Source organism: Triplophysa rosa, linkage group LG1, assembly GCF_024868665.1.
Source record: "Triplophysa rosa linkage group LG1, Trosa_1v2, whole genome shotgun sequence".
Taxonomy (NCBI): Eukaryota; Metazoa; Chordata; class Actinopteri; order Cypriniformes; family Nemacheilidae; genus Triplophysa; species Triplophysa rosa.
In genome coordinates, this window is record NC_079890.1 from 9,480,096 (window position 1) to 9,500,398 (window position 20,303).

General features: G+C 38.5%; 1 protein-coding gene across 1 annotated transcript; it reads right to left on the reverse strand.

The window, feature by feature from the left end:
• Positions 1-284: 284 nt before the first annotated feature.
• ntn5 (netrin 5) lies at positions 285-17,655 on the reverse strand. The gene is made up of 7 exons (XM_057336187.1): positions 17,386-17,655; positions 9,840-11,215; positions 9,502-9,690; positions 7,942-8,091; positions 6,035-6,088; positions 4,461-4,541; positions 285-4,146 (listed from the first exon to the last, which is right to left on the reverse strand). Exons 2-7 carry the CDS (start codon positions 11,200-11,202, stop codon positions 3,440-3,442), a joined length of 2,544 nt encoding a protein of 847 aa, XP_057192170.1. The 5' UTR covers positions 11,203-11,215; positions 17,386-17,655; the 3' UTR covers positions 285-3,439.
• Positions 17,656-20,303: the final 2,648 nt, after the last annotated feature.

A 20,303-nucleotide genomic window follows, 5' to 3' on the forward strand; every position in this document is an offset into this window, starting at 1 on the left:
TTTGTTACTTACAATTTTGATGAGTGGTAACACTTTACAATAAGGTTGTATTTGTTAACAATGACTTAATATACACCATTAGCTAACATTAACAATATACAATACTTCTGTAACATTTATTATTCTTATAATAATAATAATAATATATTCATTTCAGCATTTACTAATATATTTTTAAAATAAAAAGTTTAACTGTTAACATTAGTTAATGGTGCCATGAACTAAAATGAATAATTGTGTTAACATTAACAAAAATTTACAAGGATTAGGCTATACATGCTAAAAAAACACAGGACCACAGCAGTATAGTTTACTTGAGTGTTAACCCTTGTACTGACTACATTTTAGATTCAGAGACTCTGGGTGGGCTCAGAGGGCAATAGGGGAAAAGGTGAAGTGAGACACTTGTAATATCCTAACACAGATGGCCTGTTCACTCACTCTCTCACACACACATACACTTGTGGGGGCCATCAATAGCTCTACCACTCTTTCCCCAGCCCCTCACCCCAACATCCATGCAAATCAATCCGTTATAGTTCAGCTTCAACAAGACCAAGTTCACCATGGCATGAACCAATACTTCAAAGAGATCCCAGCTTCCCAACCTCCCCTAAGTTCGCTGGGTGTTGCTTTTCACCTCAATTTATACCCCACCTGGCCGGGGTGGGATTCCTTCTCCCTCCTTCTGCATGAATTTGACTTTGATCCGTAATCCCAACTTGGAAAATCGCTGCCGTTCCCAGCGTTTACCACAGGAAAAGTGCAGCAGTGTCAGATGTATGTGGTAACGCCATCCAGACATGCCCCAGTTTCAACTAAGCATCGAATGGTTTATGAACGAAATCAGGGCTCCTGCAAGCCAGTGCTAATGCAGAGAAGATAACACAAAAGATATTGCTCTCAACAAAAGGAGAACGATTGACTGAATAACAAAAACAAAGGACCTGTATGTTTTAGCAATGTCTGTCTGTCTGTGTTAACAGTACGTTCACATGATAGTATGCAAGTTAGTATGTCTTCAAAGGTGACATTAATATTATGGATGCTATAGAAACCTGAAGGTTTTTTCAGTAATCATTGTCTGTCATTTACTTGTATTTGATGATGTTTGGCCTACAACCTAATGTGCCACACAGTTGTATGTTTGAGGGTTAGAGTGTGGTACAGTGAACGAGTGAATATATCAAAGTTGGCACCGGTTTTATTAGAGGTAACACAGAGCAGGAATCTTGTTGCCATGGACGCAATGTGTTCGTATGAGCGGCATGCATGCAAGAGATCAACTGGATTGACCTCCTCACTCTCGGGTTAACAGAAGCCGTGTGTGTGTATCTTGTTTCGTTGTGCCTGTCCATGTGTATGCGTGCATGATTTGAACATGAGCGTGCCGGCAGCATGTTCACACAGGCTTTTTTAACACTGTGGTTCGATCTATGGTATCATTACTCACACTGTGAGAAAGAACAGGAGAGAGTGCTGTACAGCTTATTGAACTTTGTCTCTTAATGTACTGTAGGCCTCGTGTCTCGTAAAAATTCCCCAGTAAACAAAGATCCATATTCTTGTGGGGGTTTCGAGTACTAGACAATCGGGTGTCTTTACGAACTGCATGCCTAAATGTACAGGTGAAACTATTTTTGTTTTGTTTTACTGTGTCAAAAATGTCACACATGTGATGTATCAAGACATCGCACAACTGTGTGTCTAAGGGGGCTCAGATAGTGTTAAGAGCGTGTTATCTGATACACACACTTGACTGGTAGACAAAATAGAGGACATGTGGATGTTGGAGCACATGAGTTAGTAAGACTTCCTGCAATATTATTCACGAGGAAATGAGAGGGCAGTTTGATTCTTCAAGCTGTGGGAGATTTCTTACACTAAATTAACTGTCGTCAGTCAGGCAGACAGGAAAACTGGGAACAGGTGTTTCCTGTGGAAACATAGCAGGTGCATCATTGCCTGTCTGGCTTGCTTTTACTGACTCTCCCCACGTGTCTTTCCCCCTCCACACTGTAAAAAACAGCTATAGGATTTACTTAATTTTCTTGTGCAAATTATACACACAGTTTTTTTTTTGACAGGACAGCAGAGAACAGACAGGAAAGAATTGGATAGAGACAGGGGAGTGGGACCAGCATAGGACGCTAGACAGGAATCGAACTTGGGTCAGGCATATAGTGCACTGGCACTATATGTCGGCACACTAACCACAGGACTATTGGCACTGACTGTTTTTTACATTATATTTTACTTTTGGGGAAAGTTTTTTACACTGTTTTTAAGTGAAATTTATTAAATTAACAATTAATTTTTTTGCGTAAATTTGCAGTGAATCTTACTAGTTTTTTACAGTGCAGACTCGTATGCAATAACTTTCCTTCTCTTTGAAGTAATGTAAGTAATTTTTACACCCATCTGTATTGTTTTATATAGGAAGCAAATTTATAAATAAACAACATTACAATGTGTGTTTACAGTATTTATTATGAGGTAGAGTGTTACGTAAATCACTGATATTTGTAACATTTACATGTTGAATGATAGTTTGAGAAGTTCACAATAATACGACTTTAAAAGGCACCATTTGAAGTTCAGTTTAATATTTCTACAGTCTGAATTCACCGCCTTTGTGTTTACAGTTTTAGCCAAGCCACCAAAACAAAAATATTACTTGAATCGTGAAAGCATAATACAGTCTGGCATACATCGCATTTTATTTTCTTGTTTACCCAAAATTCAATGCTTTCGTCAAAGATCTGACAATACAGGGTACAATTTCTCAGCTTCTGACCTGAAAAACTGTGCTTCTTGAAACTAAAAAAAAAACACAAAATTGAAATCAACTGTGAATGTGAGCCACTATCACGCATAACACTGTAGACTAAACATAAATGCATTTAGGGTAACATCTTAAGTGACTACAACATTCAGTTTTCCAGAAGTTAAAAGTTTTGAACTAGTGTTTTCATGGATGGGGTGCAAAATCATTTTCTGTCAAAATAATAATACAAGTTCAACACATAAGCAGTTAAATACAGCATGTGAATATTCAGTGACATCAGTGGCTCGGCAATAGACACATCCTAAACTATTAAAAATAAAGGTGTTCTACTATGCCACCGAAGAACCATTTTTGCCTGTAAGTTCCATAAAGAAACTTTAACATCCTCATGGGAAAACTCATATAACATGGAAAAAGTTCTTTAAACTATGAAAAGGCAAGAAACAAATGGTGACCAAAAGGGTCTTTGGGTGAACAAAAATGTTTTTTATGGCATTGCTGTGAAGAACATTACAGTATGTAGCACCTTCAATAAAAAAAAGTGAATATAATAGGACTAGAGGTCTGACAGATAGAATATCCCTAAGCATCTGTACATTTTTCCCAGTGGAATCTCACCTTAGGTCTCTCTGCTCATTATCTCTCACTCTATCAGACAGGTCGCTCAGGTGACCATGTTGGACACACTGTTGGGTGATACTGGTCATGCTCATTGCTGTGACTAATCTTTGTAGTACCTAACAGAGGATCCGGAGTGTTCTGCAATATATTCTCTGTATCCGGAGGAGAGGTAGATGTGGAGTATCTTCCATTACGGCTGTCATTTTCGGCCTTACGGTCCTCTTCTTGCTCAAGGTGCCTTGCTGTATTTAGACTTCTTCCATGTAAGGCTTTGTGTTTATGTGTCGTTGTGTGCGTATGTTTGTGTCGTAAATGAACTTCAGGGTGAAGTTTCTCAAGATGTGGGGGTGTGTATTCTTCATACAAGTTTGGGTCTGAGTGTTTCTGTGCAGTGGTGTTTCCCTGTGGGCACTTTCCCCTGGTGTCCTGCCCACGAAAGCCTCTTAATTTTGGGCTCCAGTGTTCCCGCCACTGCAAAGCCATTGTGGTGCGATCGGCAACTAATCGCTTTTCCTCCGGGACCCAACTCCGCCCACTTTCCTCTGCACCAATCAGAAGGAAGCTTCGACCCACCTGAAGTGCAGGGCAGCCACAGGTCAGGTCCCGGTTAGGAACCCAGAGAGCCTGAAGGCCTCGTTTCACGTGTGATGAACCTGTGCGGAAAACTGTATGGACCAACACAGAAAACTGCCACCAGGGGCCGGAACGTTCCTTACCTTTCACCTGAACCTTCAGCACTGAGCCAAAGAATCACAGAAAACAGGGAAAAGATAGTAAAAAAAGACTAAATACTATTAATCTTTTTGTAATTCAATTAGCTTTTAAAAAAGCCATATTCTACACTATAGACATGTAACCCTGTAGAAAAATCGCAACAACTGTTTTACTTTCTTTTATGGACACTGCTTGTTTCAATACCGGGTCTGAAAACTATTGTTAAATCATAACATGTATTTACAATCCAAATGTCACTATTTGCATTTAGCATCGTGATTCATTTTATCGCACGCAGTACATGCATTACAACAACAATACAGTTTTAGGGACGTACCATAGTCCTTGAGGCAATACGTTTCTAAACTCATTCTGACTTTAGCTTGGGAGGGTGGACAGTAGGAAAGACACTCCTCACCTAGAGAAGAGTTTAAAGAAGAGAGAAACAATTAATTACAGAATTAAATGTACAATGTTTTATTTGATCTGCTTTTTTATAGAGACAATGCTGGAAGATAAACAAAAATAAAAAGGTTAATAACTCAATTGCATCGAGTAAGTTCTAGTTTGTAAAACTAAGACCACCAGTATCATACTATCATGTTCTCAAAGGCAAGAGATGGGATTTTTGTAAAGCTCTATTTAAGTATTTAATAAAGCTCCACATCCAGCAGTGAAGTGATGTGCGTTTATGTGTAAAATGCATTGCTGAATTCTCTAGAGAACTAGAGTGGGTCATTCTGCTAGATACAGATCACATAATGTGTGTGTGAAATCAATCAGCAGTAATGGACTTTCCTGTGTTAAAGTGCTTCCAAAGATATTGGCAGTGCAGCTGCCACAGGTATATGTTACTATAATCAGGACATACTGTACAAGAATCTGTTGCTGCCAATAGTATGAACATGTTTTACTCATAAAAAAAGTTTGAACTTGCTGTCTGCGGGTTACCAGTCCAGTATTTTAGATTTTACAACACTGGGAAAAAATGCTGCAATTCACTCAACTTTTCTAATGTTTTAATGTGAGGCATTGAGCAAATGAATATTTTTTAGTGATTCTTTTGGGGAATCAATAGACTATATGCACGCAGGGTGATGACGTACGTCCACTACAATCTCTTTGTTACCTAGAGATAAGGATATGTTCATAAAAAAAGTTCAAATTTTAGCGAACCGACAGCAGTACAGCTGAGAATTGTTGAGTGCCTCAAGTAAGTGCAAAAGTTTACTTTGTTTTTTTCATATTTGTGGATGTAGCTTAAAACATATAGCTTGAAACCTTTTCCCTTTTTGGTTGTCAATGTATGATGTTCTGTTTGGATATATATTGAATTAAATTAAAACTACTCAACTGTTATTGATTCTTTGCGGAGGTCCACCAGAAGTTAAGTTTGGGCCACATTGTGTTTGTTTATTTTGTTGCTACTGAAACCATCTATAGTGCCAAAGGCAGTAGATTTCTAAACTGTAGTGGCACCAAGGGCAAATGAAATTACAATGATCATGCAGTTTGTGCATGTTATTAACCTGAATGCAATTTGTGCCCTGTGTAAACAGGTTGTACAAATATTGTACACATCTAATCCACAAGGGGGCAGTAAATCACAACTGGTCTATGGTTTTACAAGCAACAGTTCTTGCTTTAGTCTTAGACAAACGGTGAACCTGGAAGTTTACAACCTTAGAGAACAACCACATGATTTTCACATGTGGTTAACATGAATGTGCAAAAACATGTGAGTGAATATGTGTAATATGGATAACATCACATCACCACATGTGTCAAATATGATCCCATGCATTTCACCCAGTATGTGAAATTCATGTGTCTTCTCTGTGAGAAAATAAAATGATTTGTAAAAAAGTAAACAGTTATTTTAATCAAAACAGCATCTACCAGTCTACTTACCAATGCTGTACTGGGGCTGGTAAACTGGGGTGGGTGGCGCAACCTCCTGAATACCTGAATGAACAACAGACAGGGAGAAAGGGGACGAGGGTCTCATTAAATTACAGCAAGCAGTGACAAGTTTATTTGTGTGCCTTCCATTTTGTCCTTTCTCTTTTTCACACCTCTACTGTGGTGACTAATTCTAATCCCTGTGGTGGCTCATTAGAGCATACTTGGCATTTGTATGTGTTTGGGTGGGAGGATAAGGACAGTTGTGCTGTGACTGCAGTTTGCCCTATTGTGTATTAGCCTTTGGCAAAAACAAGTGTATGTTTGTCACAGTGTGTGTTTAGACAATTTTATGCATGTGTGTGGTCTTAGAGGTCAATAGGGCCACCTATCAGTAAGCTCTCTGTCACACATACATACATTCTGCCCATGATAGGTCTGCTGTACTGGGTCAACCATATATTACCCATGACTTCTGTACTTCTGCCCACATCTCTTGACACAACTGGGGCACTGACACTTTATACCCATCCAACCCCAACACACCCCCCCGCAGACTTTCTAAACTCCTTTGGCTATAACTCATAACAAACGTCAAGGGCTTGATGCTTCAAATGCTTCATTCAAAAAGATACATGTTTGAGACGTGTTTGTAGGCTTAGCAGAGTTAGAAAGGCCTTTGAGTAATTGTGAAGGCCGGAGGGTTTGTGGGTGAATCTATCTGCCATGAAGTTACACTTGTCGCAGAAGATGTGAAGAACAGAACCTTAATATCATGAGACTTTCTGTTGTCCAAAGTTATTCAAAATAAAGACCCCTACAAATCTTATGTGTTGTGCTAATAATATCTGAGGCTTTTGATAAACGACGGCTGCTCCATTAGAGGTGGCAAACGGTTAGTTAGTGCTGGTCGTGTTTTTAGCTGCGGCTCGCCTTTGGTGGAGGAAAGATGGGACCTCACGCTATAAATATCCATGTTGAGTCGATCCATGTAGAACAACAAACAAGCTCTTCTATCACTGAGCCATAACCCGTGAAGAATTATGCGTCTGTCGTGCTAGGAGGGACGCTGATCTGGTTGTACAACACGACAGGTGCCGCTCGCCATAAGGTGTCACTTGATTAGAAATGTAAAAGCATCCTGCGGCTAAATGTGATCTGAGGGTTAAACCCAATGCTGTTTGATGGATTATCACTTATTTAGACAGCAGGTACATCTGCAGAGCAAAACACCCGGAAATCCCGGAAAGCTGATGGCAATGTTGAGGAAAGCCAAGTGATAAAAGCTGAAAGGTTCTGAGACTTTGCATGGTACTAGATATTCACAGGAATGTAGGCAAGGTTTAGAGCTACGAAAAGAGACTTCTGCTAAATCCCCCATAAACAAACAATACAACTATGATACAACAAACAAAGCAATGACAATGAGCTCAGAGAGTAAACAAATAAAGAAATTTGGTTTAATTGGATCAAGAGGAATGGAGATGAAAATAAATCAAGACTAAAACTAAACAACCCATTTCCAGATTGCCAGAAATGATTGGAAAGAATCCTTGATGTAACCAGAAACTTTACTTTCATTACCATTCAGACATTTAGGATCACTTGACTGAAATGTTGTTCATTATCTTAAAAACCTCTTGATCTGAAAAGACTGAATGACTATAATTAGTTTTGTGGAAACAAAACATTATTAAAAACATTTTTCAATAGATAACATTTTTTTGTTTTAGCCATAGTTTGACTTTGAAAATGTCACCCGTTTAATCCTAGTAGCTGTGTTTTTTCACAAAAAATATTAATAAACAATGAGTAGGTGATGCCAAACATTTAGTGTATATATGGCCATATATTGGACTAAAATAGTGATGCATTATTATAGCAATGATGCACAGGCGCTGTGGAATTGTACTCACGAATGCAGGGTCGAAGGGGTGAGTGGCCTTGCTTATATCCAGGGGCACAACGGTTACACCTCTGCCCTGTGACTCCCTCTTTACACAAACATTGCCCTGATGACTGGTTGCACCAATGGCCCAATGCACCCATTGGGTGGCACTGACATGCTGGGAGAGAGAGAGAGAGCGAGAGAGAGAGAGAGAGAGAGAGAGAGAGAGAGAGAGAAAGAAAGGAAAAACACTTTGACAAGGCTACAGACATTGACAAACATGGCTGCCACAAAATGTTTTGTCCATACCTTGATCAAGGCAAAAATTAGATGGACAGATCTGACAGAATGTACATAACATGTTGGAGAAGTTGCATCAAACACCAAAACAAAGCAATAACAAACTTTTTTGCATACTGAAAATGTGAGATTATAAAAGAAAGTTAGAAGTAGAGTGATTAAAAAAGATATTTTAAAAAATGTGTTGAGAAAATGAATGAAATAGGACAGGTATTAAAGTTCACCAAAAATAAAAAATCTTTTCTCATTTACTCACCCATTTTTTAGCCATAAAAAAAGGCTAAAAAAGGCTTTTTACTTGTCATTTATTTGTTGCCAAGGTGTACCAAATCTGTATAGATTTCTTTGCTCTGATGAACACAAAGAAATATATTTGGAAGAATGTTTGTAATTTTTCCTACTATAGTTACAAGCATTCTTCTAAATATCTTTCTGTGTGTTTAACCAAACAAAGAAATGTATACAGATTTGAAACAACTCAGGTAAATGATGACAGAATTTTTATTTTTGGGTGAACTGTCCCTTTAATGTGGGTCTAGTGGAGTTAGACACATGAAGGGAAATGTCAATGAACACTACACAGAACAAGATAACACTACACAGAACAGTCAGCTGTGGTTCATGTCCTGAGTTCTAATTCAAGTCCCGTTTGCTCCCTAAGCAACAGTTTCCTCATAAAACATATGTGTGATGACTTGGAGACCATTGAGAAGGGAGCTATGCTTCTCTGCTTCTGCTCAACCCTTGTTCATCCAAACAAAGCTCCAACTGTCCTACAAACATTTATGCACTCTTAAAAAAGTCAGGCCTTCTTCAACATTAACAAGTATTAAATCTTTCACTTTCTAGATAATTATATTGCACTTAATTCAAATATTTACATTTTGCGATTTTTCAGAACATAAGTTAGATTTTGTATACATTTTACTTTATAGTTGGACATTAAGTGACAAAGAAACATGGTGATATATGACATTTGTACTGAAGCACACGGTGTAAACTGATGTTATATTGGGTTGCATCGAATGAAACGCTTCGTGAACATGCCATAGACATGAGAGCAGTCAAAGGGCAAATGTCAATGCACATTCCAATGCTCACGGTGTAGCCATAACATAGACACAGACTATGCTGCGTTTCACAGCCACACACCTCAGACCCCACAGATGGGCTAAACCAAAAGAAAACATCTTTTTTCTTTTGCTTGCGAAGCAGAAAGAATGATTCACACATACCAGTTTAAAACATCTTAAAACATGACTTCCACACACAATCATTTGTTACTGACGTTGGCAGGCCTTGCGATGGCTGAGTGGTTTGCTGTGGTCCCGTGTGTATCCATTCTGGCAGAACTGGCAATGCCGTCCCATTGTGTGATGCCGACACTTCAAACAGACGCCTCCCCTGACTCGACCGGACTGCTGATACACAGCCATACTGAACCTACACTTAGTAGAATGACCATTACATTCACATGCTGGGAGAGAAAAAATAAAAGTGGGCAAAATTGATGAGACAAGAATATCGGATTTATACATTGTATATAGATTATTTTTCTAGTATAATTTTAAATGTGGATCCAATCACAGATAGACCAATAGACACACACACAGGCTTATAACTCACGGACGCACGGGTGTGGTTGGCTGGGGGTGGCCCGCTGCCATGGGCGATCATAAAAAAAATGCTCACATACATCACAGTCTGGTCCAGACGTATGATGCTCACACTGACACACAGCACGGCCCTGGTTGTCTCGGCGACAGCGTGAGGCATGGCCATTGCATTTGCATCTGCCTCCGACCTGCAGGTCGGAAAGGGCGAGAGGGAAATTAGATGGGGCAGAAAGAGCAGACGGAGGGAGGTCTTGTGGAGCCTTTCTTCTTGATATAGAATGGGACTTATCTCTCCCTCCATTATTTCGTCTTCTCCTTAACTCTCGCCCCTTGGGAGCCTGCTGGTTATTTAGGGACCATTTACAGGTGCCATCCTGGCACGGTTTCCAGTTTTCTTTCTTGCGACTCCTCACCTTACCTCTTCCCACTCTGTCTTGAGACCCCAACTCCTTCCGGGTGACGTTGTGTCCATTTAGCTGTAAAGTACTTTTATTCCGATATCTCTGTGTGGCCTTTTCTGTCTTTCTGTCTTGACTAGTTTCCCGAATCGTTGATGTTTTAGTGCCTGTATCTTTCTCCCCAAACTTCAGTGCTTTAGTCATCCTTTCTCTCCCTGCCCTCCATCTTAACGCACCTTCCACCTCATTCTGTTTTTCTTCCTGCTTGTTCATTTTTGCCACTGACTGGTTAAACACTATCCTTATGTCAGTAGCAGTCACCCAGTCTTGGAGCCCTGGACTATAGTCAAAATCTGGTGATGAAGGACGTCCATCCAAAGTCGAGAAAGCCAGGACAATATTTCCACGATGCTTCTGTAGTGGCCTGGGATCTGAACACAGAGCCTCTGTCTCTTGGTGCCTTGTCTGAGCAATAGACTGAGCGGGAAGGCCAAACATACCCATACAGTTACTGGAGTAATACTGTAGGGGGCGCCAGCTCCTGCCAAAGTCCATCGACTTTAAGATGGTGATGGAGTAAGACTCCACCGACTCCACCTGTTGACAAAACTGAAGACTAATGTATGTGATTTCAAAGCGTCTGCCCAGGGGAATTGTGAAAGTCCAATCCCTGCCACCCGAGCCTTCAACAGGCATCCAGCATGTCAGATTGTGAGGATTATGAAGGTCTGTTAAGGTGCTGATGTTTGTCTTGGGTGCTTGCTGGATATCCTCCATGGTCACAGGCACTCCATATGCAGCATTGATAAATTCTGACAGGCAGTGGCGCGGACGCCCATCCAGATGGTAGCAGGGGTCATGTGGAGAAGTCCAGCTGAGAGGAGATTGAGAAAGAAGAGGTGAAAGAAGGGAAAGAGGGAAGAGGGTGAAAAGAAAGGAGATGGTCTGGAAAAGAGGGGAGTGATATCTGGACATGATGTCATCGAGCCTGTGAAAGTAGGAGAGAAGAAGACAAAAAAAATTATATAAAACGCACAATAAAATTTTTGTGTATTGATGGATTTACAATATTTGAGAGAGGACCAAACAGGTGAGAACATTGCAATGTTGTTAGGTTCTCAGACCCTCTGTGACCCAAAAACATCCCAACTCATGACTCTAACCACATAATGCAGCCAATCAGTGGCATATCTGTCAGTAGAGGCCCTCCCTTTACCTGGTTTATGTCAGTTAATGTCAGCTTTTAAAGATATATTGAACCTGACATTTCAAGGCCATAAAGAATGGATGGGGCAATTGAGTGTGTAAACATTGAGAGTTTGCAAGACATGAAAAAGAGCACGTGGAGTAGCTGGTCTAATATTCCAACCCCCTTTCCATTTATCATATTTATGGCTATCCACCCAGCCTTTTTAATCCGACCCTGGCCAGTGCAGATGGGGAATTGAGAGTGGAGAAGTGAAGAAACAATACAGATATGATTCAGATATAAAGAGGAATATAAAAGGGAATATTAGGATCCATATATTAAATTTAGGGCTGTGCAAAAATATCGATACATGTAACTATCGCAATATTTTTTTATCGATAGTGATACCTCTACTATCGATATATTTTTTTAAATCATGTCATATACATATGGCCAAAAGTAAGTGGAAGCGAGCATGGCGAAAAATGCTCTCAGAGCTGATGTGTGGGTGTGCTTTGGTTTTCAAAATAAGTAATGGAGTAATGAGTTATATAAAATAATGCTGTTTGTAGGCTTCGCAAGTCATGACACAAGTCACTTGGCTACTGCAGTGCATTAGACAAAAAGTTTATTCCAAAAAGTAACAATGACATTTATTGTGCTTTCACGGATGTGACACCAGCACAATTACAGCAAGGATGAACCAGGGGTTTTATACTGCCCATGTTCATTGTTTTAACTGTAATGTACCACAACAGCCAAGTGACTTGCGTGACCCACCTTATTCCCCTGTGCTACCCACTTGAGGGGCGCAATCCACAGTTTGAGATCCCAAACTTCTGATCTAAAGGTCCATGCATCGCACACCATGGCAACTCTGCAGAGGTAAGGGATGTTTTTACACTTACCCTTACAGAAAACCCCAGGTGGTGCACAGCATGTTGTATTTCTAGCTCTACTTTTTACATTTTCTATTTAGAGTATTGCAATTTATCGCAAATGTGTATCGTATCGAAATACATAGCAATATATTGTATCGTGACCCATCTATCGTGATAATACACAGCCCTAATTAAATTACTGTAAAATTCCACCTTGGTCCTCAGTTTGTACAACTGCCTACAAATAAATATAATTTGGATAAAAATAAATGGATTTTTAAAATGTAAAGACATGTTTTTAAAATGATGAGTGAAAGAGAAACAGAGAGAAAGAGAGATGAGTAGAAAATAGTAGAGAATTTGAGAAGGTTAGAGAAATGCCTTGCTCCTCACTAAGATTAGAAGATAAAATGGAGTGGCAGATTTATAGATTGAATCCGAGATATGCATATAAGATACAACTTGAGCTTTCATTCAGCTATACTTCCTTTGGCTAGACAGAGTAGCCTGTGCCCATCTGTCTGCTGGCACATGGTAATGAATCTCTTCCTCTGGCTTCCTCTTCTCGGCCTAATGACACAGCGTGTGTATTTATCTGTTGAGAACCAACACCACACAAACTTGCGAAATATCTCCTGCAGACATAGGCTACTGTAAGAAACAATGCATGAACTGCTCTAAAGGCCTGATTTAAGGGGGAGTCAAATGAGTTGCATGAAACTCTTTTTTTTGTGTCCAGTCAGTTCTTAAAGTTATTAGATCTCTGTTATTGAACTGTTGGAAGCGTACCCTAAAATAACAGATGAGCACTGTGTCTGCTAAACATATGCTTTCTGTTTTTCTGTCAGTGTATCTCCTGCCCTCAAACTTCTGAGAATATTCCTAAGTGCCGATGATTGATGATCTTCTAACAAGCGTTTGACATTGACAGCGAAGTCAGCAGGGATGCATAAACGGTCCGCTAGGAGAGAGGAGCATGGAGAGATCCACGAGAGCGGTCACCTCGCTCAATTAGCCATAGGCTGAAATATGAGGACCCCCGAGGGAAATGAAGGTCAAAGGATTACTGACGGTGAGAAGTAAAATATCTACCTTGTTCTGTTTACACTGTTTATACATCAAATAAATACTTTCCGTATTTATTTGATCTTCCTATGTGTTGATATATTAAAAATATTGATAAATGTGAAGCATTTTCTTAAAACGTCGTCAGGTGTCTGCTTCAACGCGAGGTGATGATGAACGGCCAACGTAGTACTGTCCAACCTTCCTGCCCTCCGCGGCGCATTCCCAGGATCCAGTGTTCGGCTCGCGATCATTCCACACGTTGCAACGTGCCCCGGGGGAAACTGAGAACACTGCGAAAACCCCATCCGCATTAATTGATCGTTTGATTAATTGAATCTCAGGTTTCAGAGAGACGGCAATATATCTGAGAACGATGCGTAAGGCTGTAAGTTGGGAAACTGATGAGAGTGTGGAGATATTCGCGGCTGTTGGTAAGGCAAGAGAGGCGCGAGTTTGAGAGGGGAGGGTTTGATAAACTCCTCAGATAATTTGTAATCGTCATTATTGTTTTAATTATTTTAACAATTCAGTGTACATGCTTGACGTACCTATTGTAGATTAGACGCTGTCAACGTTGTCCTTGCAAATTCAGATTTATTTGGTGGTTCTGTCTAGCGCGTAAAGAACCCTGGATACAGTTTCCACAATTTGCCTTGCTCTTTCCATAAATTAACACCCGGGTTGTGGGATAGCTGCTAAGTGTGCTTTCCTGTTCATCCGAGCTATAGCTTTGAAAATGATATGGGTCCATCTTCATGTTATCCCAAAGTCAAAGAGAATGAGCGGAACAACTTGTTGTGCGTAAAACACATTGTTGTCGAGCCAACGAGAAATAGTATACGACGTCTTAATTTATATTAGAATCAAATATCAGAAGGGGTCAAAATATGTTTACTATATCCAGACCTTCTCGACTGGAGGGACAATCATATGTTCTGGCTGCATGGGCAGATATTTAATCATAGTTCTTTACATGCATAATTTTTTACATGTTTATTAAATTGACAGATCATTATTTAACAGATAATAAAATAAGAAGTATTATTTTTTTATTATTTTAATTGTCAGCTGGATATTTTTGAAGGTAGACCGCCTAGACCGCCAGACCCGGCCCTGACTTTATCAGACAATTTCGTCAACAAAGTGTCTAAAATGTGCTCACACGTACGAAAATATTTGGGAGAGAAGTCAGCAGGCCCGACTCTAATTTTAGTAGACTTTTTATAGCCACGTATGTGCCGAAAGAATACCCGATGACAACCTTGATCATGACACTGAGCGTTCCTCTTGTTAGCGGGTCCTTCGGTCTAAATCCTTAAACATCTATTATGACGACACGAACTGTCTGTTGAAGCTATGACATCCCTTTCAAGATAGCCTATTTAAAGTTCGAAAGAACAACTGCACTATGGTTTATATCAAACCAAAAAGAGTTTCAAAAAATTTCAATTTGTTATAAAAACGTTGTTTTTGCTATAGACTATATTAACATAAAAGAAAAAGAAAAAATGTGCTTATGTTTTAGACAGATGAGAATTGGCCTGCCTAACAAATGTAAACATTCTTCGTCATGGACGACAATTAGCCTACTGTTGAAGGTTGTACAAGCTGTTTTCAAGACATATACGTATATAGGCCTATGTGCGTAATGAAATGATCTAAATGCATGATTTATAAGGCTATTAGGTCAAAGGCCCCGGTCCATTATTAAATAATAAATCTCTGTCTTCTTAAGAAATTAGAAGAGACAATTCAGCCAAACTGTTTTTTGTCTCTCTATTTCCACGCACACCTGTTTAGCCATGTCGTGGCTGGCAGTAATTTCGAATTATCTCCAAAAATTAAAACCGGAGATGCAAAGCGAAACATACAGTATACGCTATATTAATATTACAGTACTTCGTAAGATCACTGCAGTGTGTTACGAGTATTTAATTAATTATGGTTATATATAATAAGTTATGACTGCAATACACTGCAATAGCTTAACACATTAGCCTATACACAACATATCATATCATTCATTTGTTTTATGCGGCACGTTTATCAGATTGAACACAAGTGCTGTTTTTAATAATTCCGACTGTGAGGCATGGCCTGTGCGTGCTTTACGAGATCTTATTTAAGCAACTAAGCCAGATGTAACCTTCTGTAAAAATTCTTTGAACGAGAATATCCACAGTGCGTCAAGTTTAGGTTCAAGCATGGACAGATTAAATGGGAAAACACATGGAGCTACAGTAGAGCAGGAAAAATGGAAAACGCTCTCTCTCTCTCTCTCTCTCTCTCTCTCTGTCTCTCCCACGCTGCGAGTGAAATCATGAAATGTCCCTGCAGGTTTCACTTCAATGTTGAAAAACAGATGCACATGAAATCGCCTTTCGTGCTTTCCATGCTTCACTTATGCCAAGCACAACATTCCACGATGAACCTAGGGCGGAACAATTAGCAAAGGGGGTTTCGTCCCATTTAGTTTTAATTAAATCTTTAAATGAAAGTTCACCACGTGTTACAAGAAACACAACAGAATTTATCATCTTGTACAGTGCGTTGGCAGCTTTGCAATAGCTGATAACTGATCAATGCCGGCCTATTGAGATTATTTTTATTCCATATTCCCACTGCAATATGAGTTTGCATTGTGCAATAAGACATAAATCATATGGGATGTGAACTAAGGCGAACCCTATAATGATCATTTAATGAAAAGTCCGTTTTATGGAGCTGTAATTACAACCATTCGTGTTTATCAGTTGACCCGACATATGTCACAGTATAATGAGACACAAAGTGCGGCCGGAAATTGCACTTTTGTACTAAAATAACGGTTTTGCAGCTGGCCACCTACATGGCCTTAAGATGTTGTTTTGGGGTTTGGTTTTTCTCTGCTCTGCAAGACCGATGGTGCCCTTAAAATTTTTAAAGTAATAGCCTAATTGTTATTTGGGAACGCGACGCTAAATTGGCTGTAACAAGTTTGATAATTAGGCGCATTGGTAAAACATAAAAGGCAATTAGTCTACATGCAAATTACAGATAATTTGAGGTTCACTGTATTCCCTGGAAAAATTACAACGTTTTCTTACAAATTCACCTGTGCATGAGATTCTGGAAACTGCCCAACAGCAACTTTTAAAACTTTTATTTAAAAAAATAATACATAAATAAAACCCACATTTTTCTCAATACTTGAGTACTAAGTATATTAAGCGAACGCAGACAAATAAATTGGTTGATATTAGATAACATTTCAGGCATGTTTTGCACGGTTTGCCGTGAATAAGGCATAAACTCTTTTATCGTTAAATTACGCATAGCCCTCACATACCATCCTTATTGTACAATTAACAGACCATCTGGCCCATCAGCCACTGTCCTTTGTCTGAAACAACTTACTTAAATCAATCTTCAAACGGCCTATTTTTATTTATATAATATTTGTTTTTTATCTTTAAAAATGTTTCGAATTTATTACGATAATTCAAACAACAATAGGCTACAACAAATATAACAGCAACAAGTCCAAACAACAAGGTCATTTGTTTGTCACATCTATTATCTCGGAGATCATAATAATAACTATAATTAATATGCTACTATTATAATTAATTATCAGCGTTAGTTAACGTTGTTGTTAATTAATTAAATTAAGCAGGATTTTACACCATTTTCCAGATGTGGATTATAGCGTTTAAACAGCACTCTAAATCACTTCCATTTTACGTTATATCTAAAAATGATAATGTCAAATAATTCGGTATGCTGTAAAATACAAAAATGACTAGTTGATCCTGTGATCTAAAACAAAAAAAAATCTTACATGTTCTTCGATCTAAATAGCCTATTGATTTCCCTTTTAATGTAGGTATAGTCTATTTTTACACCATCACTGGTTATAACTAATCAACAGTTCAATGTGTCGTTCTAAATTTAAATGATCTGCCAGCAGATCTGAGCAAATCGGGTTTAACTTATGCAGCGACGGAGGCATCAGATGAAAACAGCAATATTGTTACCTACCATGTGGGTGCCAACGGCGGTTTGCCAACGTAGCCGCGTCCTAGTTGATCAATAAGTGCACGGCAAATACAGCAGACATATACTCTGAGGGAGAGCAGCGCGCATTAACAACTCCTCCTGCATTCACTGCGCCGCGGCAGAGTTACGTATCGCCCTGACGTCAACTCCTTCTCTAACACTGGCACACATCCACTCAAAAAACTCAACGCAGTTAGACCGTGCCTTTTTATAGGCCCCACATTAATAACGATTAGAATGTATGTACAAATAACGAAACTATGTCATGTTCCCTCTTCAGACAATTATGGGAAGCAAGCCGTTTTCGGTAAACATAAGGATTTTGAACTTGTACCCTTACTAAAGTCAATTTCAATGAGCAATTGAAATACCACTTTGGATAACCCAGAGCAATTGCACTCCTACTCTAGAGAGGATCTAAAGCTGACACCTATGGAAATAGTGAGTGAGGTTAAGTCAAGGGGAGTGAGAGTAAAACAGAACAAGTGAATTGAACGGGAAACAAAAGAAACTTCCCCAGTGAAGTCCCATAAAACTGATTGATGACTTCCCTGGAGGACTGTTTCCCAGGTGTGTGCCTGTGTGTACCCATGCTTCAGTGCATGCAGTTGGACATTTGATGTTTTTTGATGGGAGTCAAGTACAACAAACGTAATTGAGGGATGAACAAGTACACTGATGCATATCACTTTTTTTCTTTCACCACCCAGTTCTGTGTGACAGAGCTGAGATCTTACAACAATTCTGTAGCTACACAATAGTGTCTGGTAGATCTATTACACTGTGTGATATTGAAAGCAAGCCGGAGAAAGTCCAGACATCGAGGCTGACAAAGAGGGTGCTGGAATGAAGAAAGAATCACACCAAATGAAGACGAGAGCTACTGTAGTCAGACTGCAAAAAGACAGGTATGTTATCCTATATGTATGACACTTAATTTGTCAACTGATGTCATGAATTAATTTATTGTTTAATATAAATTCATATTACTGTGTGACTGCAATTGCAGTTTCTGTAAACCTCTTTACAAATAAAACTACACCAGTAGTTTTGCCAGTAATTTACTGTAAATGTAATCTACAGTTTTGTTTTAAGCATAAACTTACCTAGTTTATATATACTTTCATAAAACAGTACTTTATATCTTTGGTCACTTTTCTTGTTATGTAAATGTATCGTAATTTAAGAAGTTTTAAATATTTTTACAGAAAACAAGAGAAAAATGCTAAGGAAGAATGCCATTTTTTTCAGGTGTTGATGTGCTAATGCCAGTCTCTTCTTGCTCATTTTAAATCTCAAAAGTCAAAGTGTTTTAATTGTGATTAAAGTAATTGAAAACAGTACTAATTGGAAAGTATATTACCAATTAATCACTAAGTAGTAATTAAATCTACAGTAAATTACTGGCAAACCTGCTGCAAAAACTACAGCAACGTTTTTCAGTGTAGCTTTAGAAATTTACCCCTGAAATATTTTGATTCTCATGTTTGAACTCTATTAATTTCACCCTTAATTAAGTTTAAAGTATTTGATGATGCAAACTTTGTTTGATTTGTAAACAGCTCCAGGTGGGAACCTTGTTTTGTTTCTAGTGGAAATCTCTATTTCTGTTTTGTTTTGTTTTCAAATGAAACATAAATCACATCGTTATTAATTATATGGATACACATTTCATAACATTTCAGAGACCAACTATCAAACACAATCAGTGAATATCAGAGAAGCACAAAGTTAGGCTCAGGCAAATATAAATTCATCTAAATGCCTGTTTTATTTTTATACTAATGTAAATATTTTAGGCAAAGTGCAAATATTTTCTGATACTTTTTAATCTGATTTTCCTGATAAAAAGTGTGGGCTATTGAGGGACTGGCAAGTTCATCACTGGTGAATTTTCATTTTCATTTGTATTGTATTGTATTGTATATCTTTATTGTCCACCAAGGTGGACATCTATCTCACCAGCACCTCAAGGTTAGTAGATCAGACGTATTAAAAGAGAATCACAAACAAATCACATTATACACAAAAGCTTAAAAATGCATTTTTTGTGTGTTTGGTCACATGTACAGTATATTTCTTACATTTGCTGTCTGTAGGTCTCTAATAGGTTCATCTTTTTAAAGGCAGAGAGCTAAACAGCGGCTATTTATTCAAACAAAAAAGGGCACATTAGATAGGCCTATGTGCAGGAATACTGATCAAGGCAAAGGCATGACCAGTCCTTGCTCCATAAAGGCAAGATAACCAACAAAGAAAATGGTCATTGATGAATTTGTAATGTTTAAAATGTGTGTTTTTTGGGCTAATTCTGAAAATGTTCTTATGCATCTGACCAAACAAAGACAGGTTTTAAATACCTCTCAAATAAATAATAAATGCTAGCATTTTTTAACATTTTTTATATTATATAATATAAAAGTTATATAAACTAATGTAATCTACCAAAGTTATGTTTTCAGATAGCAAAGTGGATCACCTTGATGGACTCTAAAAACACTTGCTTTTTGAAGCACTGGCGCAAAAAGAAAACGTGACAATTACTCACACACAACATGTATTATTTATACACAACAACACAGTATACAGCGATTTAACACTGAATCCACAAGGTTGGACTCAACCTTAGCATTACTTGTATAAGCAAAAAATAAAAATGCAAAGATGAGTTTATTTAATGTAAAAGAGAATATAACAAACCTCTCTTCCCCGAATTGTTGGTGATTATGATACATCACATTAACTTTAGTTACTGGCTTTTTCCACATGGACCGACCAGTTTATTATGGATACATATTTTAGTTGGTGTCATAGGGCGTGGGCTCTACTGCCCCCGTGTGGTCTCTAATAGTAAGCACTTGGCATGTTCAGTTGTTTATTTTCCTGAAAATAGTGTAGTT